This window comes from Thalassophryne amazonica, chromosome 14, assembly GCF_902500255.1.
Source record: "Thalassophryne amazonica chromosome 14, fThaAma1.1, whole genome shotgun sequence".
Classification (NCBI taxonomy): Eukaryota; Metazoa; Chordata; class Actinopteri; order Batrachoidiformes; family Batrachoididae; genus Thalassophryne; species Thalassophryne amazonica.
Window position 1 is genome coordinate 80,037,461 of NC_047116.1, and position 27,855 is coordinate 80,065,315.

The 27,855-nt window shown below is 39.9% G+C and overlaps 1 protein-coding gene across 1 annotated transcript; it reads right to left on the bottom strand.

The window, feature by feature from the left end:
• Positions 1–9,613: 9,613 nt before the first annotated feature.
• slc10a2 (solute carrier family 10 member 2) lies at positions 9,614–27,467 on the bottom strand. Its single transcript, XM_034187187.1, has 6 exons — positions 26,415–27,467; positions 21,019–21,137; positions 20,545–20,633; positions 20,232–20,407; positions 16,767–16,918; positions 9,614–9,832 (listed from the first exon to the last, which is right to left on the bottom strand). The coding sequence occupies exons 1-6, from the start codon at positions 26,798–26,800 to the stop codon at positions 9,708–9,710; spliced, it is 1,047 nt and encodes a 348-aa protein (XP_034043078.1). The 5' UTR covers positions 26,801–27,467; the 3' UTR covers positions 9,614–9,707.
• Between the last annotated feature and the right edge of the window lie 388 nt (positions 27,468–27,855).

A 27,855-nucleotide genomic window follows, 5' to 3' on the forward strand; every position in this document is an offset into this window, starting at 1 on the left:
AATGACAGATTTGATATCGGCCTGTAATTTTTCAATACACTAGGGTCAAGATTAGATTTCTTAAGTAATGATTTAATCACTGCTGATTTAAAACATTTCAGAACAGATCCAGAGGTTAATGACAGATTAATAATTTCCAGCACAATCGGCTCAAGAGTGGGCCATCAGCATGCCCAATGAAATACTATTAAATTCTGTCAATCTAGGTAACACCTCAATGGTAGCGCCCACCTCCATAGCAGGTTTTAATGGCTGGGCCGAGGCATGCTGAGATATGCTCAACCTAATATCTTCTATTTTCTTCTCAAAATAATCCAAGAAATCCTGTGCTGAAAAGGGAGAACGACTAACAGGTGGCTGCCCGTGAATAAGAAATGTGACCGTGTCAAACAAAAACTTTGAGTTATGTTTGTTTTTACTGATCAAATCAGAGTAATAGGTCTGCTTCGTGGCCAGTAGTGCATGCTTATAATCTAAAATAGCATGCCACCACACAAGGCGGAACACCTCTAATTTGGAACAACGCCATTTCCGTTCCAAACCTCTAGCCTTCTACCTGAGGTCACGCAAATAGTCATTGAACCAAGGTGACTGTGCCTTAGGAGGGCGTGACTTTAAAAGAGGAGGCGCAATCTTATCAAGTCTAGTTTTAAACATTAAATTTAGACTATCCGCGAGGCTGTCCACTGATTTAGCATTCTCCAGATTGAAAGCTAAAATATCAGGTAGTCTGGCCTCAAGTTCAGTCATAGTTGAGGGTTTAATATGACGCCGCAGTTGTAGACAAGGTTGTTGTTCCACTAAACGCGGCAGCATAAATGTAAACCTGATAAGTGAATGGTCAGAGACTATAGATGCGAGAGGCAAAATGTCAATATTTGTGACAGCAAACCCACGTGCAAGAACCAGATCCACGGTATTTCCACTAATGTGGAATCCTAAAGCATCCACAATTTGCATAAATGATTTGCTAAGGGGATCAGAGGGCTTATTTATATGAATGTTAAAGTCACCAATAATCAAAATGTTATCTGCACTAGTTGACAAACTAGAGATGAACGCACCAAATTCATCTAAGAAGTCCAAATATGGGCCAGGGGGCCTATAAACAGTGACAAAATAACATAGCTGAGCTCCAGTTTTATGACCCTGACAGTACTTAGCATCATGGGCATAACAGAGACTCAGATGCTCAAAGGAATTATATTTGTGACCCCCAACAGCTAATAAAGAAAACCTAGATTTGTAAATAAAAGCCACACCCCCGCCTTGCTTCACACCACGAGACACATGATTAAATGTGTATGCTGGTGGACAGGCCTCATTCAGAGGAAAGAGAGTTGTGGGTTTGAGCCAGGTTTCACACAAGCCAATTCATTCATATTCATATTTCCATGTGTTCCTAAAACCTTTGCACAGGTCTGTTTATTCACATCATTATTAATTTATTTGTTTATTTTATTGTATATATTTGAAAATGACAAACCCCGCCTATGCCAATTTCTTATTTTTAAATTCAGATAAGACTGAAATGATGGTCCTTTGCCCAGTGAGACGACATCAGTTTGACCAGCTTAACTTATACTTGTGCATTTGTGCGTCATACGTCACACTGACAAAGTGAGGAACCTTGGGGTGATTTTTGATCCCATGTTGTCCATTGACCTACACATCAGAAAAATCACAAGAACACAGCAAAAACTTGTCCCATCCTGTCTATGGCTGATGCAGAGACTGATTCATGCATATGGCTCTTCCAGATTGGACTACTGCAATGCTCTGTTCTCTAGTTTACTGCAGTCCAGCATTAAGGATCTCCAATTGGTTCAAAATACTACTGCCAGAATTTTGCAGAGAAGCAGAAAGTTTGACCACATTACACCAATTTTGGGCTCCCTTCACTGACTTTCTGTCTCTGTGGGGTCAGATTTTAAGGTTCTGCTATTAGTTTATAAAATCATTCATGGATTAACACTTCCCTACCTAGATGACCTAATTAAACCCTACATACAGTGAAGAAAATAAGTATCTGAACACCCTGCAATTTTGCAAGTTCTCCCAATTAGAAATCATGGAGGGGTCTGAAATTTTCATCTTAGGTGCATGTCCACTGTGCGAGACATAATCTAAAAAAAAAAAAAAATCTGGAAATCACAATGTATGATTTTTTTAAAATAATTTATTTGTATGTTACTGCTGCAAATAAGTATTTGATCCCCTACCAACCACCAAGAATTCTGGCTCTCACAGACCTGTTAATTTTTCTTTAAGAAGACCTCTTATTCTGCACTCTTTACCTGTATTAATTGCACCTGTTTGAACTTGTTACCTGTATAAAAGACACCTGTTCACACACTCAATCACACTCCAACCTGTCCATAGCCAAGACCAAAGAGCTGTCTAAGGACACCAGGGACAAAACTGTAGACCTGCACAAGGCTGGGATGGACTACAGGACAACAGGCAAGCAGCTTGGTAGAAGACAACAACTGTTATGATTATTTATTAGAAAGTGGAAGAAACACAAGATGACTGTCAATCTCCCTCGGTCTGGGATCCCATGCAAGATCTGACTTTGTGGGGTAAGGATGGTTCTGAGAAAGCTCAGAACTACACAGGAGGACCTGGTCAATGACCTGAAGAGAGCTGGGACCACAGTCACAAAGATTACATTAGTAACACATGATGCTGTCATGGTTTAAAATCCTGCAGGGCAGCAAGGTCCCCCTGCTCAAGCCAGCACATTTCCAGGCCCATTTGAATTTCACCAGTGACCATCTGGATGATCCAGAGGAGGCATGGGAGAAGGTCATGTGGTCAGATCAGACCAGAATAGAGCTTTTTGGAATCAACTCCACTTACCATGTTTAGAGGATGAAAACAACCCCAAGAAAACCATCCCAATCATGAAGCATGGGGGTGGAATCATCATACTCTGAGGGTGCTCTTCTGCAAAGGGGACAGGACGACTGCACCGTATTGAAGGGAGGATGGATGGGGTCATGTATTGCGAGATTTTGGCAAACAACCTCCTTCCCTCAGTAAGAGCATTGAAGATGGGTCATGGCTGGGTCCTCCAGCATGACATTGACCCCAAACACACAGCCAGGACAACTAAGGAAGGGCTCCGTAAGAAGCATTTCAAGGTCCTGGAGTGGTCTGGCCAGTCTTCAGACCTGAACTCAATAGAAAATCTTTGGAGGGAGCTGAAACTCCAAACCTGAAAGATTTGGAAAAGATCTGTATGGAGGAGTGGAACAAAATCCCTGCTGCAGTGTGTGCAAACCTAAGAGGGAGAACTTGCAAAATCGCAGGGTGTTCAAATACTTTTTTTCCTCACTGTACCAGCCAGGGCTCTACATTCCCAGGGCGCAGGACTACTTTGTGTCTCTAACGTTAAAAAATTCAGCAGGCCACAGAGCCTTCTCTTATTGTGCGCCTGCCTTGTGGAATAGTGTCCCTGTAGAAACAAAACAGTCAGTTTCCGTAGACACATTCAAGTGCAGACTAAAAATACATCTATGCTCCCTCTCGTATGGCTAGCATACCAATGTAGTATGGAACTTGCTTCCTCTCCCTTTAATTCATATTATTAGCAACGGAACTCTGCCTCATTATGTCTAAATTCTTGGTCTGTTAGTGAACCACCGGGCTAGCGACCACCTTAGCAGTCTCTTTGCTTCCCTGTTGATTTACTGCTGGTGAATTATTACCTCAGATGCAGTTATTTCCGGCCGACTGATTCTGCTGTTTTTCTCTCTGTCCGAGGCACTGGCAACTCTAATGACTGATCCTGGCCCTGCTCCCCAGGGTGCCGGACTGACCTCAGGATACCACACCTGTTGCACCACCAACCGTAGGCCCTGTAGTCTACAGCTGCTGAACATGGATGCCTATGTACACTCAACAAAAATATAAACGCAACACTTTTGGTTTTGCTCCCATTTTGTATGAGATGAACTCAACCAACCAGCTCACAACCGCAGACCACGTGTAACCACACCAGCCCAGGACCTCCACATCCAGCATGTTCACCTCCAAGATTGTCTGAGACCAGCCACTCGGACAGCTGCTGAAACAATCGGTTTGCATAACCAAAGAATTTCTGCAAAAACTGTCAGAAACCGTCTCAGGGAAGCTCATCTGCATGCTCGTCGTCCTCATCAGGGTCTCAACCTGACTCCAGTTCGTCGTCGTAACCGACTTGAGTGGGCAAATGCTCACATTCACTGGCGTTTGGCATGTTGGAGAGGTGTTCTCTTCACGGATGAATCCCGGTTCACACTATTCAGGGCAGATGGCAGACAGCGTGTGTGGCGTCGTGTGGGTGAGCGGTTTTCTGATGTCAATGTTGTGGATCGAGTGGCCCATGGTGGCGGTGGGGTTATGGTATGGGCAGGCGTCTGTTATAGATGAAGAACACAGGTGCATTTTATTGATGGCATTTTGAATGCACAGAGATACCGTGACGAGATCCTGAGGCCCATTGTTGTGCCATCCAAGAACATCACCTCATGTTGCAGCAGGATAATGCACGGCCCCATGTTGCAAGGATCTGTACATAATTCTTGGAAGCTGAAAATGTCCCAGTTCTTGCATGGCCGGCATACTCACCGGACATGTCACCCATTGAGCATGTTTGGGATGCTCTTGACCGGCGTATACGACAGCGTGTACCAGTTCCTGCCAATATCCAGCAACTTCGCACAGCCATTGAAGAGGAGTGGACCAACATTCCACAGGCCACAATTGACAACCTGATCAACTCTATGCGAAGGAGATGTGTTGCACTGCATGAGGCAAATGGTGGTCACACCAGATACTGACTGGTATCCCCCCCCCCCAATAAAACAAAACTGCACCTTTCAGAGTGGCCTTTTATTGTGGGCAGTCTAAGGCACACCTGTGCACTAATCATGGTGTCTAATCAGCATCTTGATATGGCACACCTGTGAGGTGGGATGGATTATCTCAGCAAAGGAGAAGTGCTCACTATCACAGATTTAGACTGGTTTGTGAACAATATTTGAGGGAAATGGTGATATTGTGTATGTGGAAAAAGTTTTAGATCTTTGAGTTCATCTCATACAAAATGGGAGCAAAACCAAAAGTGTTGCGTTTATATTTTTGTTGAGTGTATTATAGACCCAAGATGGACTCCACTTTATTTTCAGTTAAAGACTCTGTTTTTGTTGCTCTTCTGTTACTTTTGTCTCTTATGCAATCTGTAAAAACCTTTTAACTGTTAGAATGGCCTAAGCAGTTGGTCACCCCTCTGGGTCTAACCTGCTTGAGGTTTCTTCCTCATTATAACCAATGTGACTTTTTCCATACTACTGAGGCCTGTGTGCTTGCTCAAGGGGTTTGTTAAGGTTCGACCTTACTTGTGTAAAGCACATCGAGGCAGATTTGGTGCTACACAAATAAAATAAATTGGGCAGCATGGTGGCTTAGTGGTTAGCACTGTTGCCTCACAGTAAGAAGGTCATCGGATCAGTTCCAGCCTGTGGCCTTTCTGTGTGTTAACGACATGCAGTTTAGGTGGACTGGAAACTTTAAATTGTCCTTAGATGTGCGTGCTGGTGTGTATATGTTTGTTTGTCTATACATTGCCCTCCAAACGTATTAGAACACGTTATTTCACACATTTTAATTTGTTTATGCCATTCCAAATACAAAACATACAAAAAAAATTGAAAATTATATTCCTTAAACTGAAAGTAAATCTCTACAACTTGATATAAATTAATTAAAAATATGAAAGCCAAGATGATGGGTTGCATAAGTAATGGGCCTCTTTGGTATAATACCTGTAAATAATCAGTTTTATTGCCAGTTTTCTTCAGACATGTCAGGAGATGGATACATGAACATTTCCAAGTCACTGAATATGTCTTGGACTTTACATCAGTTATGAAGAAATAGAAACAGTATGGCAGTCTATGGTAATTCTGTATGGAGTAGATTGTTCTCAAAAACTGAGTGACTGTGCAAGAAGGAGAAGAGTGAGGAAAGACACTCAGACAACCCAGAAGAAGTTAACAGGCTTCTGTGGCTGTGACTGGAGAAACTGTGCATAGTACATGTTTTGCATTTTGTATCACCAGTTATACAGCTTCATGATGAAGTGGTATGGAGGAGGATTTTCATCAACATCAAATTTAGGCTTGAACCTTAGATGTACCTTCTGGCTGAACTTTTAGGTCTTCTTTTTAAGAAAAAATATACTTGCTTTTAACTATACACCCGCATGCATGATGACTATACTCGTGATTCTGAGTCTATATGATGCATCGATTAAGTGCATCCTCAGAAATAAATGAGAAATATATACTTGAACAGTAGAGGCCGTATCGAGATGATCAGCAGCAACAAAAATTTTTGACGAGAAAGTTTTGACGAGAAGTTAGATGACCAAGTCCAAGTCTGCAATGACCAAATTAGAAATGTTTGTATGTGTGTGTTCCAGCCCTCCTCTGAGGTGCTTGGGCAAATTTCCACCAAACATGCTGTGTGCATATAGCTTGCCCACTGAATTTCCCTTAAGGAGTGTGTTTAAGCAAAGATCAAGGTGATCAAAGGTCCAAATTTATGTTTTTTCACTCAGATTTTTGCCGTATAGTGTAGGCTCATTTGCATTGAAATAGAAGTTTGTGTATTTTTTTATTTTTTTTTTTATTATTTTTATTTATTTATTTATTGTAAAAGCAAAAGCTCACCTGAATCTGTTAGAATACGATTTAAACATAAAAATAGGGTGCCATTTTTTTCTGCATTCTTATGCCCTGAAATCCAAGATGGCTTCCATGATACAAAAATGACATAAATGTGACATTATGATTGTAATAAATCTGGTTCCAATATTTATTTTCAGCATTGATTCCTTGTAAAACTGTATTTAGAAATTCCCACATGGATAACAACTTCCCTGTGACTACTAATCTTTTTTTATTTTTCAAAGTTTAAGACAGACTGCCATCCTGAACTGCACATGGCAGGACCAAAATTTATGTTTGAATGAAATCGCTGGATGCAGTTTTTTCACATTAGGTTAAGTTTTAAACATTTGGTGTTTATATGTATGCAAAGATAAATTTTCTTTGTATTTGCAGGACACCCACAGCAACTATAGCATTGCTTAGAGTCCATATATTAACCAACATGGCAGAATCTTCAACTAAGAAGAAGTCAAAAACTGTGAATTTTGAACTTTATTTTTCAGCTGAGCAGCAAACAAACAGATTATACAAACCACTAGCGTGTTGTCTCTAGGGATCCACGGGCTCCAGGTTGGGTAATGTTTATAAAAAAGGTAGCTGTCATTTTTCAAGGTTGGTAAAAAATTATGCAAAGTTTCTATAATGAGTTGGAATGGTGTGTGAGTCCAGAATGTTTTTCAAACCTTAGACCTTAGAAGAAAAACTCAACCCCTTTTATATCCTGTTAATTACATAATGGAATTACATAATTTGATGATTCCATTGGTTCCCTTGTGTCAGAAAACCTATATTTAGACATTTTGTAATTATATCTTGTGTATTAGCAAAGGTATTGCATTATTGCTAAAGGAGGCCATTTTGGATGCCATCTTGGATTTTGGATCCTCAGAATGTGAAGAAAAAATGGCACCCTATTTTTTTAAGCTTATGAGATCTTCTTTTCAAAATCAAGTGAGTTTTTGCTTTTACAAAAACAAACAAACAAGCAAACAAACAAACAAAATTACAAATTATCCTATGGTAATAGCTTTTAGTGTGTTTGCAACTGCTGCTAACATGATGCATCACTGCTGTTGCACAGCGACAAATATGCTTATCAGAACAGCTGGCAAGAGATCACTAAAATTTATAACTTGACATGGAAACAAATCTGGAAGTATGGCCTGAGTATCGCGTTGTGTCTTCTGCTGGGAGCTTCCAGTAACTTAGCCAACTGCAGGATTGTCTTACAGACATAAAGACATGGATGACCTCTAATTTCCTGCTTTTAAACTCAGATAAAACTGAAGTTATTGTACTTGGCCCCACAAATCTTAGAAACATGGTGTCTAACCAGATCCTTACTCTGGATGGCATTACCCTGACCTCTAGTAATACTGTGAGAAATCTTGGAGTCATTTTTGATCAGGATATGTCATTCAAAGCGCATATTAAACAAATATGTAGGACTGCTTTTTTGCATTTACGCAATATCTCTAAAATCAGAAAGGTCTTGTCTCAGAGTGATGCTGAAAAACTAATTCATGCATTTATTTCCTCTAGGCTGGACTATTGTAATTCATTATTATCAGGTTGTCCTAAAAGTTCCCTAAAAAGCCTTCAGTTAATTCAAAATGCTGCAGCTAGAGTACTGACGGGGACTAGAAGGAGAGAGCATATCTCACCCATATTGGCCTCTCTTCATTGGCTTCCTGTTAATTCTAGAATAGAATTTAAAATTATTCTTCTTACTTATAAGGTTTTGAATAATCAGGTCCCATCTTATCTTAGGGACCTCGTAGTACCATATCACCCCAATAGAGCGCTTCGCTCTCAGACTGCAGGCTTACTTGTAGTTCCTAGGGTTTGTAAGAGTAGAATGGGAGGCAGAGCCTTCAGCTTTCAGGCTCCTCTCCTGTGGAACCAGCTCCCAATTCAGATCAGGGAGACAGACACCCTCTCTACTTTTAAGATTAGGCTTAAAACTTTCCTTTTTGCTAAAGCTTATAGTTAGGGCTGGATCAGGTGACCCTGAACCATCCCTTAGTTATGCTGCTATAGACGTAGACTGCTGGGGGGTTCCCATGATGCACTGTTTCTTTCTCTTTTTGCTCTGTATGCACCACTCTGCATTTAATCATTAGTGATCGATCTCTGCTCCCCTCCACAGCATGTCTTTTTCCTGGTTCTCTCCCTCAGCCCCAACCAGTCCCAGCAGAAGACTGCCCCTCCCTGAGCCTGGTTCTGCTGGAGGTTTCTTCCTGTTAAAAGGGAGTTTTTCCTTCCCACTGTAGCCAAGTGCTTGCTCACAGGGGGTCGTTTTGACCGTTGGGGTTTTACATAATTATTGTATGGCCTTGCCTTACAATATAAAGCGCCTTGGGGCAACTGTTTGTTGTGATTTGGCGCTATATAAAAAAAATTGATTGATTGATTGATTGATATGTGTACAATTGCATTTCCATCACAGCTGGTTGTCTCCACGAAGGCGTGATTAAAAAGCAAGTACATTTATGTCGTAAAGGAGGTGTTACCAAGTTGCAAGGAGAGAAGGGCCTGTAATACACACCTCCAGCCTGCAGAGTTCAGTGTTTCTCCATTGATCTTCAATGATAAGTCCCTGCATGTGAACACTTAAGTACAATGTGATGAGAGGTGATGGTCTAGTGGTTAAGCGTTGGGCTTCAGACCAGAGGATCCTTGGCCAGACCGGGAAAATCACTAAGGGCCTTTGGGCAAGGTTCTTAACCACTGAGTGGCTTCCAGTGTGTGTGCTTTGCATGGCAGCACCCTAACATCAGTGTGTGTGAATGTGTCTGTGTGAATGGGTGAATGAGAGGCATAATTGTAAAGCGCTTTGAGTGTCTGATGCAGATGGAAAAGCGTTATATAAATGCAGTCCATTTACCATTGTACCATTACAAAGTCAGTATTTTTGCAGCGCTGTTGCCTCACATCTGGATATTCTTATCCAAGCTCTTATACGTTCCCTCGGTGTTGAAATTCTCATCAAACTGAAAGCCTCCATTCTCCATAACACGTTCCTTTACTTTTCCTGGCTCCACATCGCCAGACTGTCCATTGGCCTCCGATGAACCTTGACTTTGTGCACGTTTGTATGCCTGGTAGACTGCAAAGCAGAAAGCATGGCATCATCAGCGCAAGTGAGTTTTCATGACATGCAACATTTAAATCAGCAACAAACATTTTTATTTCCATGTTTCACTTAAAGGAGAAACATGACTTCAGGGTCTGGACACAAGTGTGAAAACTATTTTCTGTCCTTTTTTTCCTTTTAAAATTTTAACACAATCTGATATACTGACATAATTTCACCAACATTCTTTCCTATAGAGTTTGTATTCTTTTCTGGGTCATTTGTACACCACTTGAATCATTGCAGAATGACATTGTTATGATAGAAGTGGATCTGAATTTCCACAAGGTTCATCTTGAAACATTTTTGTTGACCCTAAACAAATTATGATGCTATCTTTAACAACCTCCATGTAAAAAAAAAATGATGTCTTCTCTTTCTGGTCTACCTGTCCAACTATGCCTGCAACTATAACAACTAGTTTTTTTTTTAATTGATCGATTTTAAAAACTCTTATGAATGTGATTATTTAATGACAAAGTTTGATAAAATGGCAGTGGGTATTTAAGGAAACCGTTCATTTATCAGACCAAAATGAGTCTAATATCTTTTTTTTTATTTTGGCCAAACCAGATGGTCACACAACGAGTCTGGCCTGCTTGAGGTTTCTTTTAATTAACACACACACACCACCAACAACACCACCAAATTGCCAGAGGGACTTTTTCTTTACGACTCTTACCAATGTGCTTTCTCAGTGCGTGGGTAAAGTTGAAAATTTTAATCATTTCTCGTGCCTTGGAATGACTTATGTTGTATTAATAAACTGAACTGAAATGAATTTACAACACTGTGATCCTGGTATAAATCCAGTGAAAGTAGCCAAAACATAACTTCTTACTTCTGTGTAGTGATGGCCACCTGAGCCCACTAGATTGTCTCCTTTCAAAAAAGGGTTTAAAGTACACTGTACACAGTGTGCTTTGAACTCTTAAAACAATACTGCCATCTAGTGGATTCAGAATAAATCATAAAATTCTTCATGAGACTTCATTTGGCCATCACTACTCATGGGAGGGCTTTAAATTTTGAAGCCCTTTACTGTATTTTTATGGTGCATTAAGAGAGGATTTGGTTGATGAATTGGTGATCCTATCAGCTTTTGTTCAGCCATGGCAACAGGTGCCTTTTTTCCATGCATAAACTATGAATCAAATAATGTGTCTCATGAAGCTGTGTAGAATGATGAAATGAAAAAAAAATGACAATGATGTGTCAAGAAAGATGACTTTAAGCTTGCTTTCAGCTTGTTTTCATCTTGGAATATAATACGTGCCATGGGATTAATACACGTTGTTGGATTAAACTGAACAGTGTTTAGTACTTTCCTGGAGTAAGTGAGGTCATACTGGACTTTTCCATTACAAATGGGGAGGCCCATGGAATGAACTCAGTGGTGAAGACGATGGAATATGTCTAAGATGATTCTAAAATGACAAAGTATGATCAAATGAAGTATTAATGTGTTAAAAGTAATATCTAAGAATGATTCCAACATAACAAGTATGATTAAATGAATTATTAATGTAATAAAAGTAAGAGTTGATTAGAAAAAGTGTTACAAATAAGTGAAATGAATGATTGAAGAAGTTGTTTTTCATTGCAGTCAGAAGAAAGAGGAAGTGAAGAAGTTGTTTTTCATTGCAGTCAGAAGAAAGAGGAAGTGAAGAAGTTGTTTTTCATAGAGTGCAGTTAGAGAGAAAGAGGAAGTTAAGTGATGTCGCAAGCAGAGCAAGAGAAGATGATGATAAACAACTGATCAAATGATTAAGATGTGATAAAATATGAAATGACTAATAAGGAATGAAAATGTTGTATATGATCATGTGAATTGTTTTTATGTGAAAGAGAGTTGTAATGAAATGATTGAATATGATTGATGTGATTCTAAAGACATGATTTAGAAAAACGAATTCTCAGAAAAGTTGAAGTGTTAACAGAAAAGAGGAACTTGAGAAATAAGTTACTGGCAAAGGGCTGCAGATGGCTTCCAGTAAGGGAAGGAGAAGGGAGGAGGTTTTGAGTCCCCATCGTCCCCATGGTAACCAAGATCATCTGAACAGCAAAGAGTCAGCACATATATATACTGTAAAACACCAGGAAACGGGGTTATTCTTCCAGGGAGAGGTGCTGTTGTCACTTCTCCCCTGCTACGAGGAGATTACAAGACTTGACCATCTTGTGAGCAGCAATTGGAATCGTGGAGTGAGAAGATTGGAGACATAAGAGATCATTTGAGAGAGTTTTCAACTCCCACTCAGGCCGTCCAGTCACGGAGTAGCAGAGCATTGGAGAATAATCACTGGCCTTAAGTCTGAGTGGGGAAGTTTCAACGTTTTCTCTCTCAAGGAACATCACATCATACCAGAATGGATTAGATCAACCTTTGGTTGATTGAAGAAGGAATAAACTCTTATGTGGATTAATTTCCTGAAGGATTACAACATCACACAAGGATCGTGGTCAGCTAACAACTAATAGCTGATGAAGAGGAAATCAAGTTCATCGAGCTGGGGACTTTAACATCAAAAACCTCCTTCCCTCACTCCTAGAAAAATTGTTAAGAAGTTAATCCAGTCCAGTCAGAGTGAGATCAGACAGCATTATTGAATCAAAAACAAAAATCTCTGCCAATCATTATTCTGATTATATTTGAATTTCTGTTGTGAAATTATCATCATATAACCTATTTTGATTATGTTGTCGGCACTTGCAAAACCTGCAATAAATTTCCAAGCATGCAGTTAAAGTGTTAAGGCTTGGACATTGGATTTATTGATGCTTCCTAAGGTGTAAAAGTTAAAGATTATTGGGTGTACAACATCAAAGAGTGCTCTAAAAGGTTAGTCTGGTTTTTAATGAAATTAACGCATCCTGGGGACTCGCTGTACGAGTCACTAAATTCAAAATCTAGCAACATTCCAAGAGCCCTGATCCATAAGAGGAGAGCTGCCGTTAACGGGCGTGGCCGGCTCGTATCCTGGGTCCAGAGGAGGCTAATCAACCGGGGTGCGAGATCAGCGTCAGCGGGGTGGACGTCCGGATGGAGGCAGTGAGCGGCTAGACGAATCTCCTCGCCACCAGCTTGAACAGCCTTTGTGCAGCCCTGCCGGGTAATACCTGTGGAGACACGAAGGTCGGACCCCAGAGACGGAGAGCTGGTTTTTAGTACACAAACACACTCATCGGAGGGTGAGCGTGTGCCGCGTCTATCTAAAAAATAATAACGGGATCTGACAGATGACAGAAAAAATGACATATTCTTCTTTTCTTAATTTATGTTTCACACAGTCTCTGGAGAATAGTGTAAATTTGCACTTGTTTTTATGTGTTTTATTTTATTTTATTTTTTGACAAAGTCTGCACCCTTGTCTATTTTTCACAACTGTAAATTGTACTTGTCAGGAGAAATTCTGTCCCTCTGGCAATTTTTTTTATCTTAAAACTTAACCATAAAACTTTCAAAATTGAAATTTGTATACATTAATGCCGGGATGTCAAAGCTCTGCATGCAAATAAAAAAATAAATAAATAATAAAAATTAAATAATTTTTAATTTAAAAAAAAATAAATAAAACTAATAAAAATTAAAAAAAATAAAAATAATTAATTTTTTAAAAAATCATGCATTTGTGAGATTTATAAATACTTTTTTCTCTTTTTTTTTAACTGAATTTTGAATTTCAAGTAACAAATGTACCAGAAGCCCTGGAATGCTCACAACACCCACTAGAAGGCAACAAAAGCTGCTCAAATGTGCATTATTCATTTCATAAATTAACTTTTAGTGAAAATAAGATGGGCTCACAGACAAAAATCAACTTACAGTTGCACCCCTTGCCATTATGGGCAACTTACTTGTGTACCAATCTATTTAATTTTGTGTACCAATCTATCTGTTTTCAGGGTTACCGCAGTCCAGCATCAGGGGTCTTCAGCTGGTTCAGAATGCTGCCGCCAGACTTCTGACACGTAGCAGAAGGTCTGAACATATCACACCCATTTTGGCATCTTTGCACTGGCTCCCTGTCTCTGTGAGAGCAGATTTTAAGGTTTTGCTATTGACTTATAAGGTTGTTCATGGACTGGCGCCATCTTATCTGGCTGATCTGGTGGAACTCTACGTGCCGGCCCAGGCTTTGCGGTCACAGGATGCGGGACTTCTCTGTGTTCCCAGGGTGAAGAAGAAGTCAGCAGGTCAAAGAGCCTTTTTGTATCATGCACCCACCCTGTGGAATAGTCTTCCTGCGACCTGCGAGGCAGTCGGAGTCCATGGACATTTTTAAGTCAAGACTGAAAACCTATTTTTATTCTCTTTCTTATGAACAGTTTTTATTTTTTTTTTTTTATCTGTTTTATTCTTTTACTTCTGTTTTTGTTTATGTATTTGATTTTTTTAATTCATTTTTAATTATTTATTAGATTTTATGTTGAATTGTTTTATGTAAGGTGCCTTGAGACAGCTTTTGCTGTGATTTGGCACATTATAAGCTAATTAAATTAAATTACCAACACAGGTTGCCCATGTGTTAGTACATGTTTGCCGTTTGTTCAATAACTCTGAATCTTTCTGCAGATTAAACTGACATATTTAGCAACATAACAAAAATTCATTCAAGGACGTGGCTCATTGTGTTCCCCAGAAAGCCATTTCGAATAATACATCTGAAATAATATCCTGCATTTAATGTGAAGGAATAAGCCTTTAATTTTGGTCATGTGGTTTTTGGAAATATGACTCAAAAACATCCAAAAGTCATAAAAGGTTAAAAACGAATTCATAATATATAAGAATATATATGTAGAAAATCTTATGTGGTTAATTTTTAATCACCTGTACCAGTTACACTCGAGCCTCACAAATATGCATTGCCAACTTGAGCGTTAGCTTAAAAAAAATTTTTAATGTTAATTTGTATATTTATATAGTCTATATTGCACATTTTATATATGAATTTGTTTACTTAATGCACTTAACAGGATTCGCCTTACTCAACAACCTCTAGGTTTTTTTTTTAACTGAAATAAGTGTTGATTCAATTGTGAGCCAGAATAATATTCAGCTTAATCAATAAAATAATTTAGAAAAATACTTTTAATAAATTTCATTGTTGATTTTTTTTTTTTTTTTGTGTCATGTTCATGTACTGAGCATCCCCTTGTGGTAATTTATATGATGGATTTCAGCTGATTTAGTGTTAGCTTGATCACTTTGTCAAACACATGAGGAGATATCCACTAAATCGTGTCTCTTGTGTTCTGATACTGTATTTGGAAATGAAAACAACCAGCTGTCCTCCTGATCAAACCATGCGATCATATCGGGATTTGTGTACATAGAATTTTGGAGTTTCTGCTGTCAAAATTGGAACGATTTATCCAAAGTAATAACTTATTTTTGTGGTTTGTGTAACCCAACAAATCAATGAAATTTGTTTAAAAAAATTTAAGATTAAATTTTATTGATTGGTCACTGGAGATAACGTTATTTCCTGCAGGAGTTTGTCATCTTACTGATGTAAGAAGTTCAGTGTGACTGGCAAGCAGGGGTGGTGGCCAAGTGGTTACTGTACATCAGGAGAACCAGAAAAAAGCTTCTGCTCAGAGAATGTATCTGCACATTGTATCTGCTTGTCCACCTACTTTTATATGTGTACCTTCCCTCGGACTACAACAGTCAAATCAAATTATTTACATTTTATGCATCACAATTTAACACTCGTCAGTAAATGTGAAAATTCTGAATCTGTACATCTGGGGTCAAAGTGGATGCCACCAGAACTTTTTTATTATTATTCTTCAATACTGTTAACTTTTTTGAAGGCCATTTTACAGGTATGTGTAATACAACTGGATAGGGTCACTATGCAACTATTTTAAGACATGACTATTGAGTATCTGGCTAATAAATCACATTTCGGTTCAAACGACTGAGAATTTTTTTTGTCTTTTACAACTTTTCAGTACAAAATTCAATACCTACCCCTACTCAGTGCAATTGCTCAGATACATTCTGAATGAAAACTGCTCTAACAGTGTAGTAGTGTAGAAAAATTGTCACAAAGCTCAAAGGTTTTGCAACAGAGTCTGGCCAGATACAATTATATTAAACTGGGCTTCAAACAGACCCCATAAGAAAAGTTATCATGGAGCCCACAATATTTAATATATATCGGTGTATCAATATATCAATTATATCGGTGACAATTACATAAAATGTCAGCTGAATAGGGAACAGTACTGATTAGGGTTAAACCAAGGTCACAAATCTTTTTAAACATGTTTAAAACTTTCCCCGATTGTTCACAATGTTCTACAATCCTAACCCTACCACAGATTATGCCTGTTTTCACACCTCAATTCTTACACAATTAGTACACACAATCAAAAATCTGCAATGGGAAACCTCCCTAAAGGTGTTAAAATTGTCTGGGCCGATAGAAGTGTAGGGCTTGGACAACAAAATGTGAGTGGGTAGATCAGTAAACAAAAACAATAAATGGTATCATCTTGTAAGTGACCAAATTAAAAGAGGCTGCATATGTAATTTTTCATAGATGTGTGTGCCACCTGGTGGATGGTTAGTGCATGTTGGATGGACAGTGGAAAATTAGGCACATCAATGTGCACCTTTGGTGCCAGTTGTGTGCTTGTCAGTGAGCTCAACCCATCAGCACCCACTTCCATGTGAGCAATAGCTCATTAAGCGACCACGTGCGGGGAGAAACATGATGTTGACGACTTGGGCAAATATGCATCAAATTATAATAATAAAATGTTTTCTGCAAAAGGAAGATATTACATGTGGAGTTTGATGTGACCTTATTGCATCACCAGCTGGTTCAAAACAAATATCTGCAATGTTCAAAGCAACAGCTTGTATGTGCACATATGTAAACACTCACATCCTATACACAAGAGTGCCATGACCAGCTGGAAAATGCTGTAGATGAGTGGGAATGCAAACATGACCTCCAACTCAGCAGAGCTGAATGACAGCTGGACCATCGTGCTGGCTAACTGGGCGTTCTGCATACCCGTCTCCAGTGCGATAGTTCGACACCTGCATATAATGGTGGAAGATAAAATAAAGTAAAAAAAAAAATCACCCTGTGGCAATATTACTTGGATAGATGTCTGGAGGTGATTAGATTTTAGATAGTCTGGTCAAGGTAAAAAAAAAACCCATGGTCTCAAAAATGTTTTTTTTTTTTTTTTTTATCTCACAACCACAAAGCCTTTCTTTCACCAAAACATCAAATCTAGGCTTGCTTCTCAGATGTACCTTTTGACAAATTGTAGTTGAACTTTCAGGTTATCTTTTTAAGAAAATTCTCCTCTACGAGGTCTGTTAGAAAAGTATCCGACCTTATTATTTTTTTCAAAAACCATATGGATTTGAATCACGTGTGATTACATCAGACATACTTGAACCCTCATGGGCATGCGAGAGTTTTTTCACGCCTGTCGGTTACGTCATTCACCTGTGGGCAGTCTTTGAGTGAGGAGTCGTCCACCCTCTCGTCATTTTTTTCATTGTTTAGGAATGGCTCAGAGACTGCTGCTTTGTTTGATAAAAATTTTTCAGAAACTGTAAGGCACAACTGAGTGGACACCATTCGATAAATTCAGCTGGTTTTTGGTAAAAATTTTAACGGCTGATGAGAGATTTTGGTGTGTAAGTGTCACCGTAAGGACGGCCCACGGCGCCTGACGGCGATCTGCGCTTCGAGGCGGCAGCGTCTTGCCGTTTCAAGTTGAAAACTTCAACATTTCAGGCTCTGTTGACCCAGTACGTCGTCAGAGAACAGAGAACTTTCAGAAGAAGTCGGCATGAGGAGTTTATTCGGACATTCCACTGTTAAAGGTCATTTTGTAATGAAGAAACGTGCGGGCAGAGTCGCATGTCGGGCCGGACCCGACCGCGGGGGGTCGTGACAGGAAAAACACCTCTGTTGGAAACATTAACGGACAAGTTGGAACATGCCCAAGCTCTTAAACAATTTCTCAGTTACTCACTTGTTGAAAGCCATCAAAAGCCGCCTGAATTTTACAAATGGTTTTCAACACGGAGGTGTTTTTCCTGTCGCTGCACACACAGATTCACCGAGTCGTAAACGGAAACGACTTGGCGAATTTGCGCGCACGTCTTTCATTATAAAATGTCCTTAAACAGTGGAATGTCCGCATAAAGTCCTCATGCCGGCCTCTTCTGAATCTTCTCTGTTCTCTCACGACGTCCTGGGTGAATTAAGCCTTAAATTAGGATGTTTTCAGGTCGAAACAGGCCGACGACGGCGCCTGGAAGTGCTGCGCGACGTCCTGCTCTGTGGGAAGTCCTTACACCGACAGAAACACCCCATAATCTCTCATCAGCCGTTAAACTTTTCACAGAAAACCAGCTTAATTTCTCGAATAGTGTCCACTCGGATATTCCTCACAGGTCCAGAAAAAAAATTGATAAAGCAACGCGCGCCGTCTCGAGCAGCGTGTGAAACAAAGGAATTCAGCCGAGAGGGCGGGACCACATCTCACTCAAGGCCTGCCCACAGGGAAATGACATCATCGACACGCGTGAAAAAACTCATGCATGCGCACGAGGGTTCAAGCATGATTGGTGTAATCGCACGTCATTCAAATCCATATAGTTAAAAAAAAATAAAAGTGTCGGTTTCTTATCTAATAGACCTCGTATACCACTTCATCATGAAGCTGTATATCTGGGGACACAAAATGCAAAATATCTACTATGTACAATTTCTCCAATCACAGCTACAGAAGCCTATAACTTCTTCTGGCTGTCTTGGTGGCTTTCCTCACTCTTCTCCTTCTTGCACAGTTACTCAGATTTTGAGAACTGTCTACTCCACACAGATTTAGCACAGAGTGCCATACCATTTGTATGTTTTCATAATTGATGTAAATAAAGTCCAAGACACACTTGGTGACTTGGAAATGTTCATGTATCCATCCCCTGACTTGTTTGAAGAAAGATTATTTACAGGTGTTATTACCCCTGCCAAGGAGGTTATGTTTTCGGTCACGTTTGTTTGTTTGTTTGTCTGTCTGTCAGCAGGATAACTCAAAAAGTTTTGAACGGATTTTGATTAAATTTTGTGGACTGGTTGGAAATGACAAGAGGAACAAGTGATTAAATTTTAGTGGTGATCCGGATCACGATCTGGATCCCGATGCTAACGCGTTAGCATGTCTATGGCATTTTCAGTGTTAGAAGTTAGCATTAAGTAGTTGCAGCTGTCATCATGTTCTGGTGCATTTGTTTTCAAATTGTAATATTTCTTAAATTTATTTTTGTTTATAGAAATTTTGTGGAGTGGTTGGAAATGACAAGAGGAACAAGTGATTAAATTTTAGTGGTGATCCGGATCACGATCTGGATCCCGATGCTAATGCGTTAGCATGTCTATGGCATTTTCAATGTTAAAAGTTAGCATTAAGCAGTTGCAGCTGTCATCACATTCGGGTGCATTTGTTTTCAAATTGTAATATTTCTTAAATTTATTTTTGTTTATATATTAATAATCTAATGATTATTATATACAATTTTATAGAAAGAGACAAAAAGAAATAGATCACTGTGCCAAGGAGGGAATCTCTTTAGGCTCAGTGACCCTATGGCCTTGTTTAGAGAAGTGTTTCATAAATGTTAAAAAATTCATATATTTGCAGTTTAGTTGAATAATAAATTGAATTTTGTCTCTTATTTGTTTTTGTCTATAAGCACATGCAATTTCAATATCAGTGCTCAGATGACAGTAGCTTCTGGGAAAGGTGCAAGTTGCAATAAACTGTGATGGCAAGCGCTAAGGATACATGCTATCCAGTCACAGCAGATGAAACTTTTTTTTAATACTGAGCAAACATCATTGTTAGACTTTTTTAGGTTCAATGATTCCATGGCGTGTAGATGTTATGGCGTCAGTGACCCCATGGCCTTGGCGGAGGTTTGCACTCTCTGAGTGCTTCTAGTATCAAAGTGGCCCATTACTTAGGCAACCCATCATCTTGGCTTTTATATTTTTAATTATTTTTTATCAAGTTGTAGAGATTTACTTTCAGTTTGAGTTTAAGGATGATAATTTTAGAAATTTTTATATTAGGAAGCCTGATTTACTTTGTGTATTTGAAATGGCATAAACAAATTAAAATGTGTGAAGTACAAAGAGACCCAATACTTTTGAAGGGCACTGCATGTAATCTAGGAACAATTTAACACCTAACCCTTTCTGTGGTTTTCAAAATTCAATTTGGCTTTAAAGTTTAATCATAAAAAAGTTATATATATATATACAATGGCAGTGAGGGCTTGACATTACAGAGTTAAACCCACACACAGTACAGACAGTCCTTCCTACCTGTACCAAGGTTGACCCACAAAGCAAGCCAAGGCAAAGCCAAGACCGAAGCCAATGAAAGGGTAGACTGTGCCGATGATCCATAAAGAGGGCGAGATAATCCAGGAGGACTGGTAAAGGATTCCACCAACAACAGATACGATGATGATGAGAGCAATGCCAAATATGGCTCCTATCTGCATAAAGGAAATCATATGGGTTTTTAGTTTATCTTTATAGGTGAAGGCCACATGAACTGTGAATATTACAGCACCACCTACCAGAGTGAACTTTACAATATTCATTTGAGTGAGGTGCAACAGAATATTCCTACCTTGAGGATTTTCTTTGCCAAGTGGGGCCACTTGTGTTTGACGTACATTCCCAGACTAATCGGGATAAGAATTGACGCAAGTGTAATACCTGTGCAAACACACAAATGACATTTAATTGTGGGTGTGGAAATATGTCCTATATTGCACACACAACAAAATTTGTCCTGGGCATTTAACCCATCTAACCTACACTGTAGAGGGCATCAGGTCCTCCTTGGACATGTTTTGGATGAATATGCATTTAATGCTTGGCCCCCCACACCGGCAACAGAGTTGGGAGTTTATGCTTAGTCCCCATGACATTTATGCACCATTGCATTTGCACACTCACAATGTAACAATGGTAAAATTTGTGTATTTTGGGTAACCTTAGGAAAAGTCACCAAATTTCATGCATTTAGGGTAATTTTACTGTTGACAAAGCTGAGCAAGGGTTCATAATTCTACTTTTCCACCATGAATTATGTTCTTACCAATACTGTCATATGGGATCTGGATGGTGCTGACATCAGTCCAAATGGAGGTATAAATGAGCAGACAGAGAGGCATCATGCCCAAAGCCAGTATGGAGGAACAGGTTGTCATACTGATGCTGTCGGGGAAGAAACAGTGACGGTCAAACACGCCTCTGCACAGACACTGTGCAGACCCAACACAAAGCAATGCACAGCTCAATGTTCATGTGTCCATCTCATGACTTATCTAAAGATCATTTGTTTGCTTATTGCTGATTAACTAATTCCATCTGCTCAAAGTGATGTTAATCAGTGACATCACCTGGTGGTCTGGAACGACTTGAATACTGGTCTAGGGGTTAAAGCTTTGGACTTGAGACCAGGGCAGTTGCGCGTCATATATGGCAGCATGATGACATTAGTGTTTGTGTGAATGTGAGGCATCACTGTAAAGTGCTTTGTGCTTCAGATGGAAAAGTGCCACTGAAATGCAGTCCATTTACTTACAGTATGTGCAATAAAAATGGAGGCACTATGTATGCAAATGGCTGTAATTTTTGTTAGTCCTCTTGAATTAAATGTAGAACAGGTAGCTCAGTGCACAAGGAGTCAAGTTACCAATATGTAGAAATGGGTTTGATTCCAGCTCATGTTAGCTGTGTCCTTGGGCAAGACATTTAATCGTCTTGATCTACAGTGCATCCAGACAGCATTCACAGCGCTTCACTTTTTCCACATTTTGTTGTTACAGCCTTACTCCAAAATGGATGAAATTCATTTTTTCCTTAAAATTCTACTTGACACACATAAACTTGATATCAGTTTATGTGTGTAGGAATCTATGTGTATATGTGGCAAAGGGTATTATTGGTTCTTGGGAAGAAGGGGTAGGGATAAATAAGCTGATGCTTCACCCTACCCCTTTTCGGACATGTTGGGTACACATTAGGAACTTTTTTGTTGTTGTTTTCACTGATCTATCTTGTATTTGTTGTTGTATCAAATGTTCAAAATAAACAGTTTTCATTCATTCATTCATTCATACTCACAACATCCCATAATGACAACATGAAGGAAGGTGTTTTTTTGTTGTTTTTTTTTTTTTTTTGCAAATTTATGAAAAATAACTAAACTAAGAAATTGCATGTACATAAGTATTCACACCCGTTGATCAAAAGTTTGTTGATACACATTTGGCAGCAATTAAAGCCTCAAGTCTTCTTGAATATGATGCCACCAGCTTGGTGCACCTATCTTTGGGCAGTTTTGCCCATTCCTTTTTGCAGCACCTCTCAAGCTCCATCAGGCTGGATGGAGAGCGTCGGTGCACAGCCATTTTCAGATCTCTCCAGAGATGTTCAATCAGATTCAGGTCTGGGCTCTGGCTGGGCCACTCAAGGACATTCACAGAGTTGTCCTAAAGCCACTCCTTTGATATCTTGGCTGTGTGCTTAGGGTCATTGTCCTGCTGAAAGATGAACCGTCGCCCCAGTCTGAGGTCAAGAGCGCTCTGGAGCAGGTTTTCATCCAGGATGTTTCTGTACATTGCTGCATTCATCTTTCCCTCAATCCTGACTAATCCCCCAGTTTCTGCTGCTGAAAAATTTCCCCACAGCATGATGCTGCCACCACCATGCTTCACTATAGGGATGGTGCCTGGTTTCTTTCAAACATGACATCTGGCATTCACACCAGAGTTCAATCTTTGTCTCTTCAGACCAGAGAATTTTGTTTCTCATGGTCTGAGAGTCCTTCAGGTGCCTTTTGACAAACTCCAGGTGGGCTGCCATGTGCTTTTTTTTTTTACCAAGGAGTGGCTTCCGTGTTTCCACTCTACCATACAGACCTCATTGGTGGATTGCTGCAGAGATGGTTGTCCTTCTGGAAGGTTCTCCTCTCTTCACAGAGGAATACTGGGGTTCTGATAGAGAGTGACCATCGGGTTCTTGGTCACCTCCTTGACTAAGGCTCTTCTCCCCCGATCGTTCTGTTTAGACAGGTGGCCAGATCTTGGAAGAGTCCTTGTGGATCCTTCTTCCATTTACACTAATGGAGGCCATTGTGCTCTTCCCCAGATTTGTGCCTCAAGACAATCCTGTCTCAGAGGTGTATAGACAATTCCTTTGACTTCATGCTTGATTTGTGCTCTCACATGCACTGTCAACTGTAGACCAGCGTTGCCAGTTACTTTGAATAACAGTGTCTGCAGGAAGCTTTGCGTGTGCGTGTACATGAGCTTTTGACAAAAGTGGAAGTTATGCAAATCTCAGAACATCTCAGAAAGAGACTTTAGGTGCATTTGGGTGGAAAAAAAGCATTAGTATTCATGTGTCAGGGGTCTGCAGCTGTTTTTAGCAAGGACACACAGAGCGGCTCAGAGTTTTAAAGAAAAAAAGTGTAAAAATTACTTTGTAAAGCTCAGTGCAGATTGTGCTGCCGTCACCGTGCTTTGAGAGACGACACCTGTTTTCTCAACTCTGAGCTGCTGCACAAAACTGCAGATGGAAAAGTTTGCAGCTCGCTGAAAGCAGGAAAAGTTGGCAGTTCAGTCGAACCCCGACCTCTCCCTGCCCACGGGAGTTTTAATGCTGTGGTCGATCCACAATACAAAAATAATAGTAACACAAAGTGTCTTGGTGAAGTAACTTTAAAATTATTTCTGATCTGGAAAGATTCACGCGTTCAATTACGCGTTAGTGAAAAAGCGGTGTCGAAAGGTGTATGCCTTTCCAAATCAAGTCCACTCAACTGAATTAACATCAGGTGGACTCCACTTAAGCTCTAGAAACATCTCAAGGATGATCCGTGGAAAACAGGATGCTCCTGAGCTCAATTTTGAGCTTTATGGTGAAGGCTGTCAATATTTAAGTGCAAAAATCTAAAAACAAACAAATAAATAAATAAAAACGTTTTTTTCACATTTTCCTTATGAGGTATAGTGTGTAGAATTTTGAGGAAAAAAAATGAATTTGGAATAGGGCTGTAACATGACAAAATGTGGAAAGAGTGCAGTGTCATGAATACTTTGTGGATGCACTGTAAATCCACCCAGATGTAACAGCGTCTGCCTCGGTTGGGGAAGTAACTTGATTGATTGATTCCATCCACTTCATGCTACAGAATTTGGAAAAAAGCATCGCCATCAACGGGGCTATATCGGACCTAATTCTTCTTGAATTAAACCTTATACTCTAATCTACAAGCCCATCTTGATTCTTTCATTGGTGGCATACAGAGGCAAAGTTACAAATGTGTTGACGCTGTCCAGTAACTTATGGACAAAACTGTTTTCTACACAGACTACACTCAACTCGACCCAGCACAAAGAGGAGACATATAGTTATTATGTGGGCTTGATCAAATCAAAACATGGCAACTAACTGATCAAATAACAGGAAAAAAATTGTACCTTTTACCCATACAGTAGGATTTTGAGCACTTAATGGAACAAAATGTGGGCTTGACATATTTTTTTCTTCTCTCTCAGGGACTGATAGTGACCATAGATGAGATCAAGACCTGCTGCCTCCTCCCTTGCTTCCTGGAGTGGGTTACCAAAGGGGCACACAACTTAAAGTACACACTGTTCTGCATTTTTTTTCCTGCAATACACAGCTGTGTTACATTGATGCATTTATGATGTGGAAGTATTGTGTCATATTGTTGTGTTCAGCTGAATTTAGCTCTTGTGCAGTGGGTTAAGAATCACTCGGCACCAGAGGTGGGACGATTTCTGGGACGAGTCTGATTTGACCGGAGTCTGTAATTCAAGTTTTAGTGGACATGCCATATTTCTTCAAATACCCCCCCAAAATTAAAGTATCTATTGTGCCCTTTTTCCTGACCAAACTAATGTGCAGGGACCAGTAGAGGGAGTCAGACATATGGTTCCCCTGGAACCAGAAGCTGTTAACGGCTTCAACTGGGGTGTTAGTGATGGAGACAGGAGACTGAACAGATGTATTCCTCCTCAGCTCCTTTGTTTTCACGGTGTTTAGGAACACGTTGTATTGCATAACCTTTATTTTTTATAAAACCATTTCACATCTGTACTACATCACCATAAACTAAAAGGCAGTTATTCACTTAAAATTCTTTACATTCAACTCAACTCAACTTTATTTATAGAGCACTTTCGAACAGCCAACTAAAACAAAGTGCTGTACATGGGGGTCATAAAAAACAACACAGCAACCCAACAACAATAAAAACAGCAATGAACAAACAAAAACAACTAAAACAGAGTGAAGTCTCATACTATGTTGAAGCCAGTGAATAAAATTAGGTTTTAAGATTGGTTTTAAAAACAGACAGTGAAGAGGCCTGCCTAATGTGCACAGGTAGATCATTCCAAATTTTTGGAACTGCAACAGAAAATGCTCAGTCCTCTCTGAGCTTTCGCTTTGACCTCGGTACCTCAAGAAGCAGCTGATCAGAGGCACTGTGCAGGGGTGTAGGGGCGAAGAAGATCAGAAAGGTAGAGTGGAACATGGCCATTTAAAGATTTAAAAACAAATGAATCTTAAAATGAACCCTAAAGTGCACAGGCAGCCAGTGGAGGGAGGCCAGGATAGGTGCAATGTGCTCCCTCTTTTGAACTCCTTTCACTTATTTTATCACTTAAATGTAACAATTTTACTGACATGTGGCAAACACACAGCAATTGATGATTTTATCTGGGTCAAGGGCTACAATATATAACAGAAATCTGACCTTTTGGAGTAATTTAAGCCTGAAATCTGCCTTCTAGCCTCACTGCTTAATGAGCTACAGAAAGGGGTGATTTCACTGAAATAGGATTTTCTGATCATTTCTGGGGAGGATTTGGGTCTAGTCACAAGTTAGAATATCTGAATAATTTATATCCAAAATCTAGATATTACTAAGACCTGAGTAGTAGTTGTCCTGCGTGCTGGTGAGGAGGGATGGTATTGTCATAGCTTGTTTTTGTGTCTGTTAAAAAAGCAAACTTACGATGACGTGATGATGCGGTGGAAAGTAGACATATGTTGCGGTTTGTTTATGACCCGGAGCTCAAACATGGTGGTTGTGCAGGGGAGAGAGCACAGCTACTCTGGCTAGGTGTGTAGGCTAAAACTTACTGACACGACCGCTAATATTTGCCTTATCTTCCCTTCTCTACTGGGAACTGAAAAAAACAGCACTTTTCGTGACTGCTTCGGTGATTGCAGCCAAAAACAAAACAGTACACCATTTTTCCATTAGAAGTGATGCTGTGTTTGTGCAGGCTGTCCCCAGAAGTGGTCAAATCCCGCGATATCATGCAGGGGTTCAAACAAGACTACGGTTCCCTATAGGGCTGTATTAAGAATAACTGCCTTATTGCTCTCAATGCTGTCACCCTTCTTATATGTTACACTGCAATAATATTAATAATAGGTGTTGTTTCCTACCTTAGGTCCATGTCTCCATCCAGCCAGTAGCAGATAATATTTGAGTTGGAGCCTCCGGGACAGCAGCCCATAATAATAATGACAACAGCCTGTATAGGCAGCACATTAAAGGCCATTGACAATGCAAAGGCCGTGAAAGGCATGATGCCAAACTGGCAGAGGAAGCCGATGATGATACCCCAGGGTTTCTTGATGTGACCCCACAGTTTTGTGGAATCCACCGTGCAGCCCATGGCAAACATGACCATTGCAAGCAGGAGGGTGAGCACGATGCTCAGGCTCAGGCTCAATATTTCATTGAAGTCACTGGAAGGAACAAGGCACGATGTGCCTGTGCAGAATGTCGCATTGGGGAGGCAAGCAGGAGGCAAGTTAAAAACAGACATTGTCAGTAAGTGTTACTGAAGAATCGAGTTGGAAAAAACCCTTGTAAGTTGAAGACTGGAAAAAAGCTTCTTGGAGATTAAATCATTCAATTTCAAGATTGTTCTCCAGTTGATCCCAGTCTGCTATCCAGGTGCCAACAGAGACAATGACAGCATTGGCTTCTTGCACTCCTCTTTATGCTCACTCTGTTGAACCAAAAACACATTGGGAGGGAAGAATAAGTGAAAAAGTAAATTCAATAATTAACCAAAACATTATGTTTTTATGGGGTCAATGTTCAAAAGCCCATTCATAAAGAAATCGTTTGAAATGTCAAATGTGATTGCACCAGTGTTCCAGGTTTTATCACCCTGTTAAAACTTTATTGGACTGTTTTGTCGGCTCTACCATGAAGCATCACCTACCTTGTGAGTAACGAGAGAAGATGGCTAAGACAGAAAGTTGAGCCTTGTGCATACACCCGGACAAGAGGGTTTGCACAATGTATCGACACCAACCAGCCCTTTAAATGTTGGATCAGAGTCAAAGTCATTAAGAGTTGTTGAATATGATCAAAGGAATAAGAAAAAGCTCTTAAAATGGATAGAAGAACATCATTAAGATAAAACAGATAATGGAATATATTCATCGCAATCATTTGCACATAACTTCACACAAGGTTTCTGTCACATAGCCCCACCATTTCAAGTCATCCCAGACCATCATATCTGACAAAACTGGTGCCCGAGAGCCAGATCAACACATCAACTCGACACAGTTGAACTGTTTTTTCTGTTATATTGTTTACCCTGTCCATTATCAAATATTAATAATACGAGCGAAGCACCGCGCAGGCATGGTACAGGGAGTCCCAAACAGGAAGTGCCAAATTTTCAGTCCACAGTGAAACAGGAAATGTCAAATGTTGAGCACTTCCTGGTTTGACACTTCCTGGTTTGACACACGACGAGATCCAAGACATACATCCAAGAACATCACCTCATGTTGCAGCAGGATAATGCACGGCCCCATGTTGCAAGGATCTGTACACAATTCTTGGAAGCTGAAAATGTCC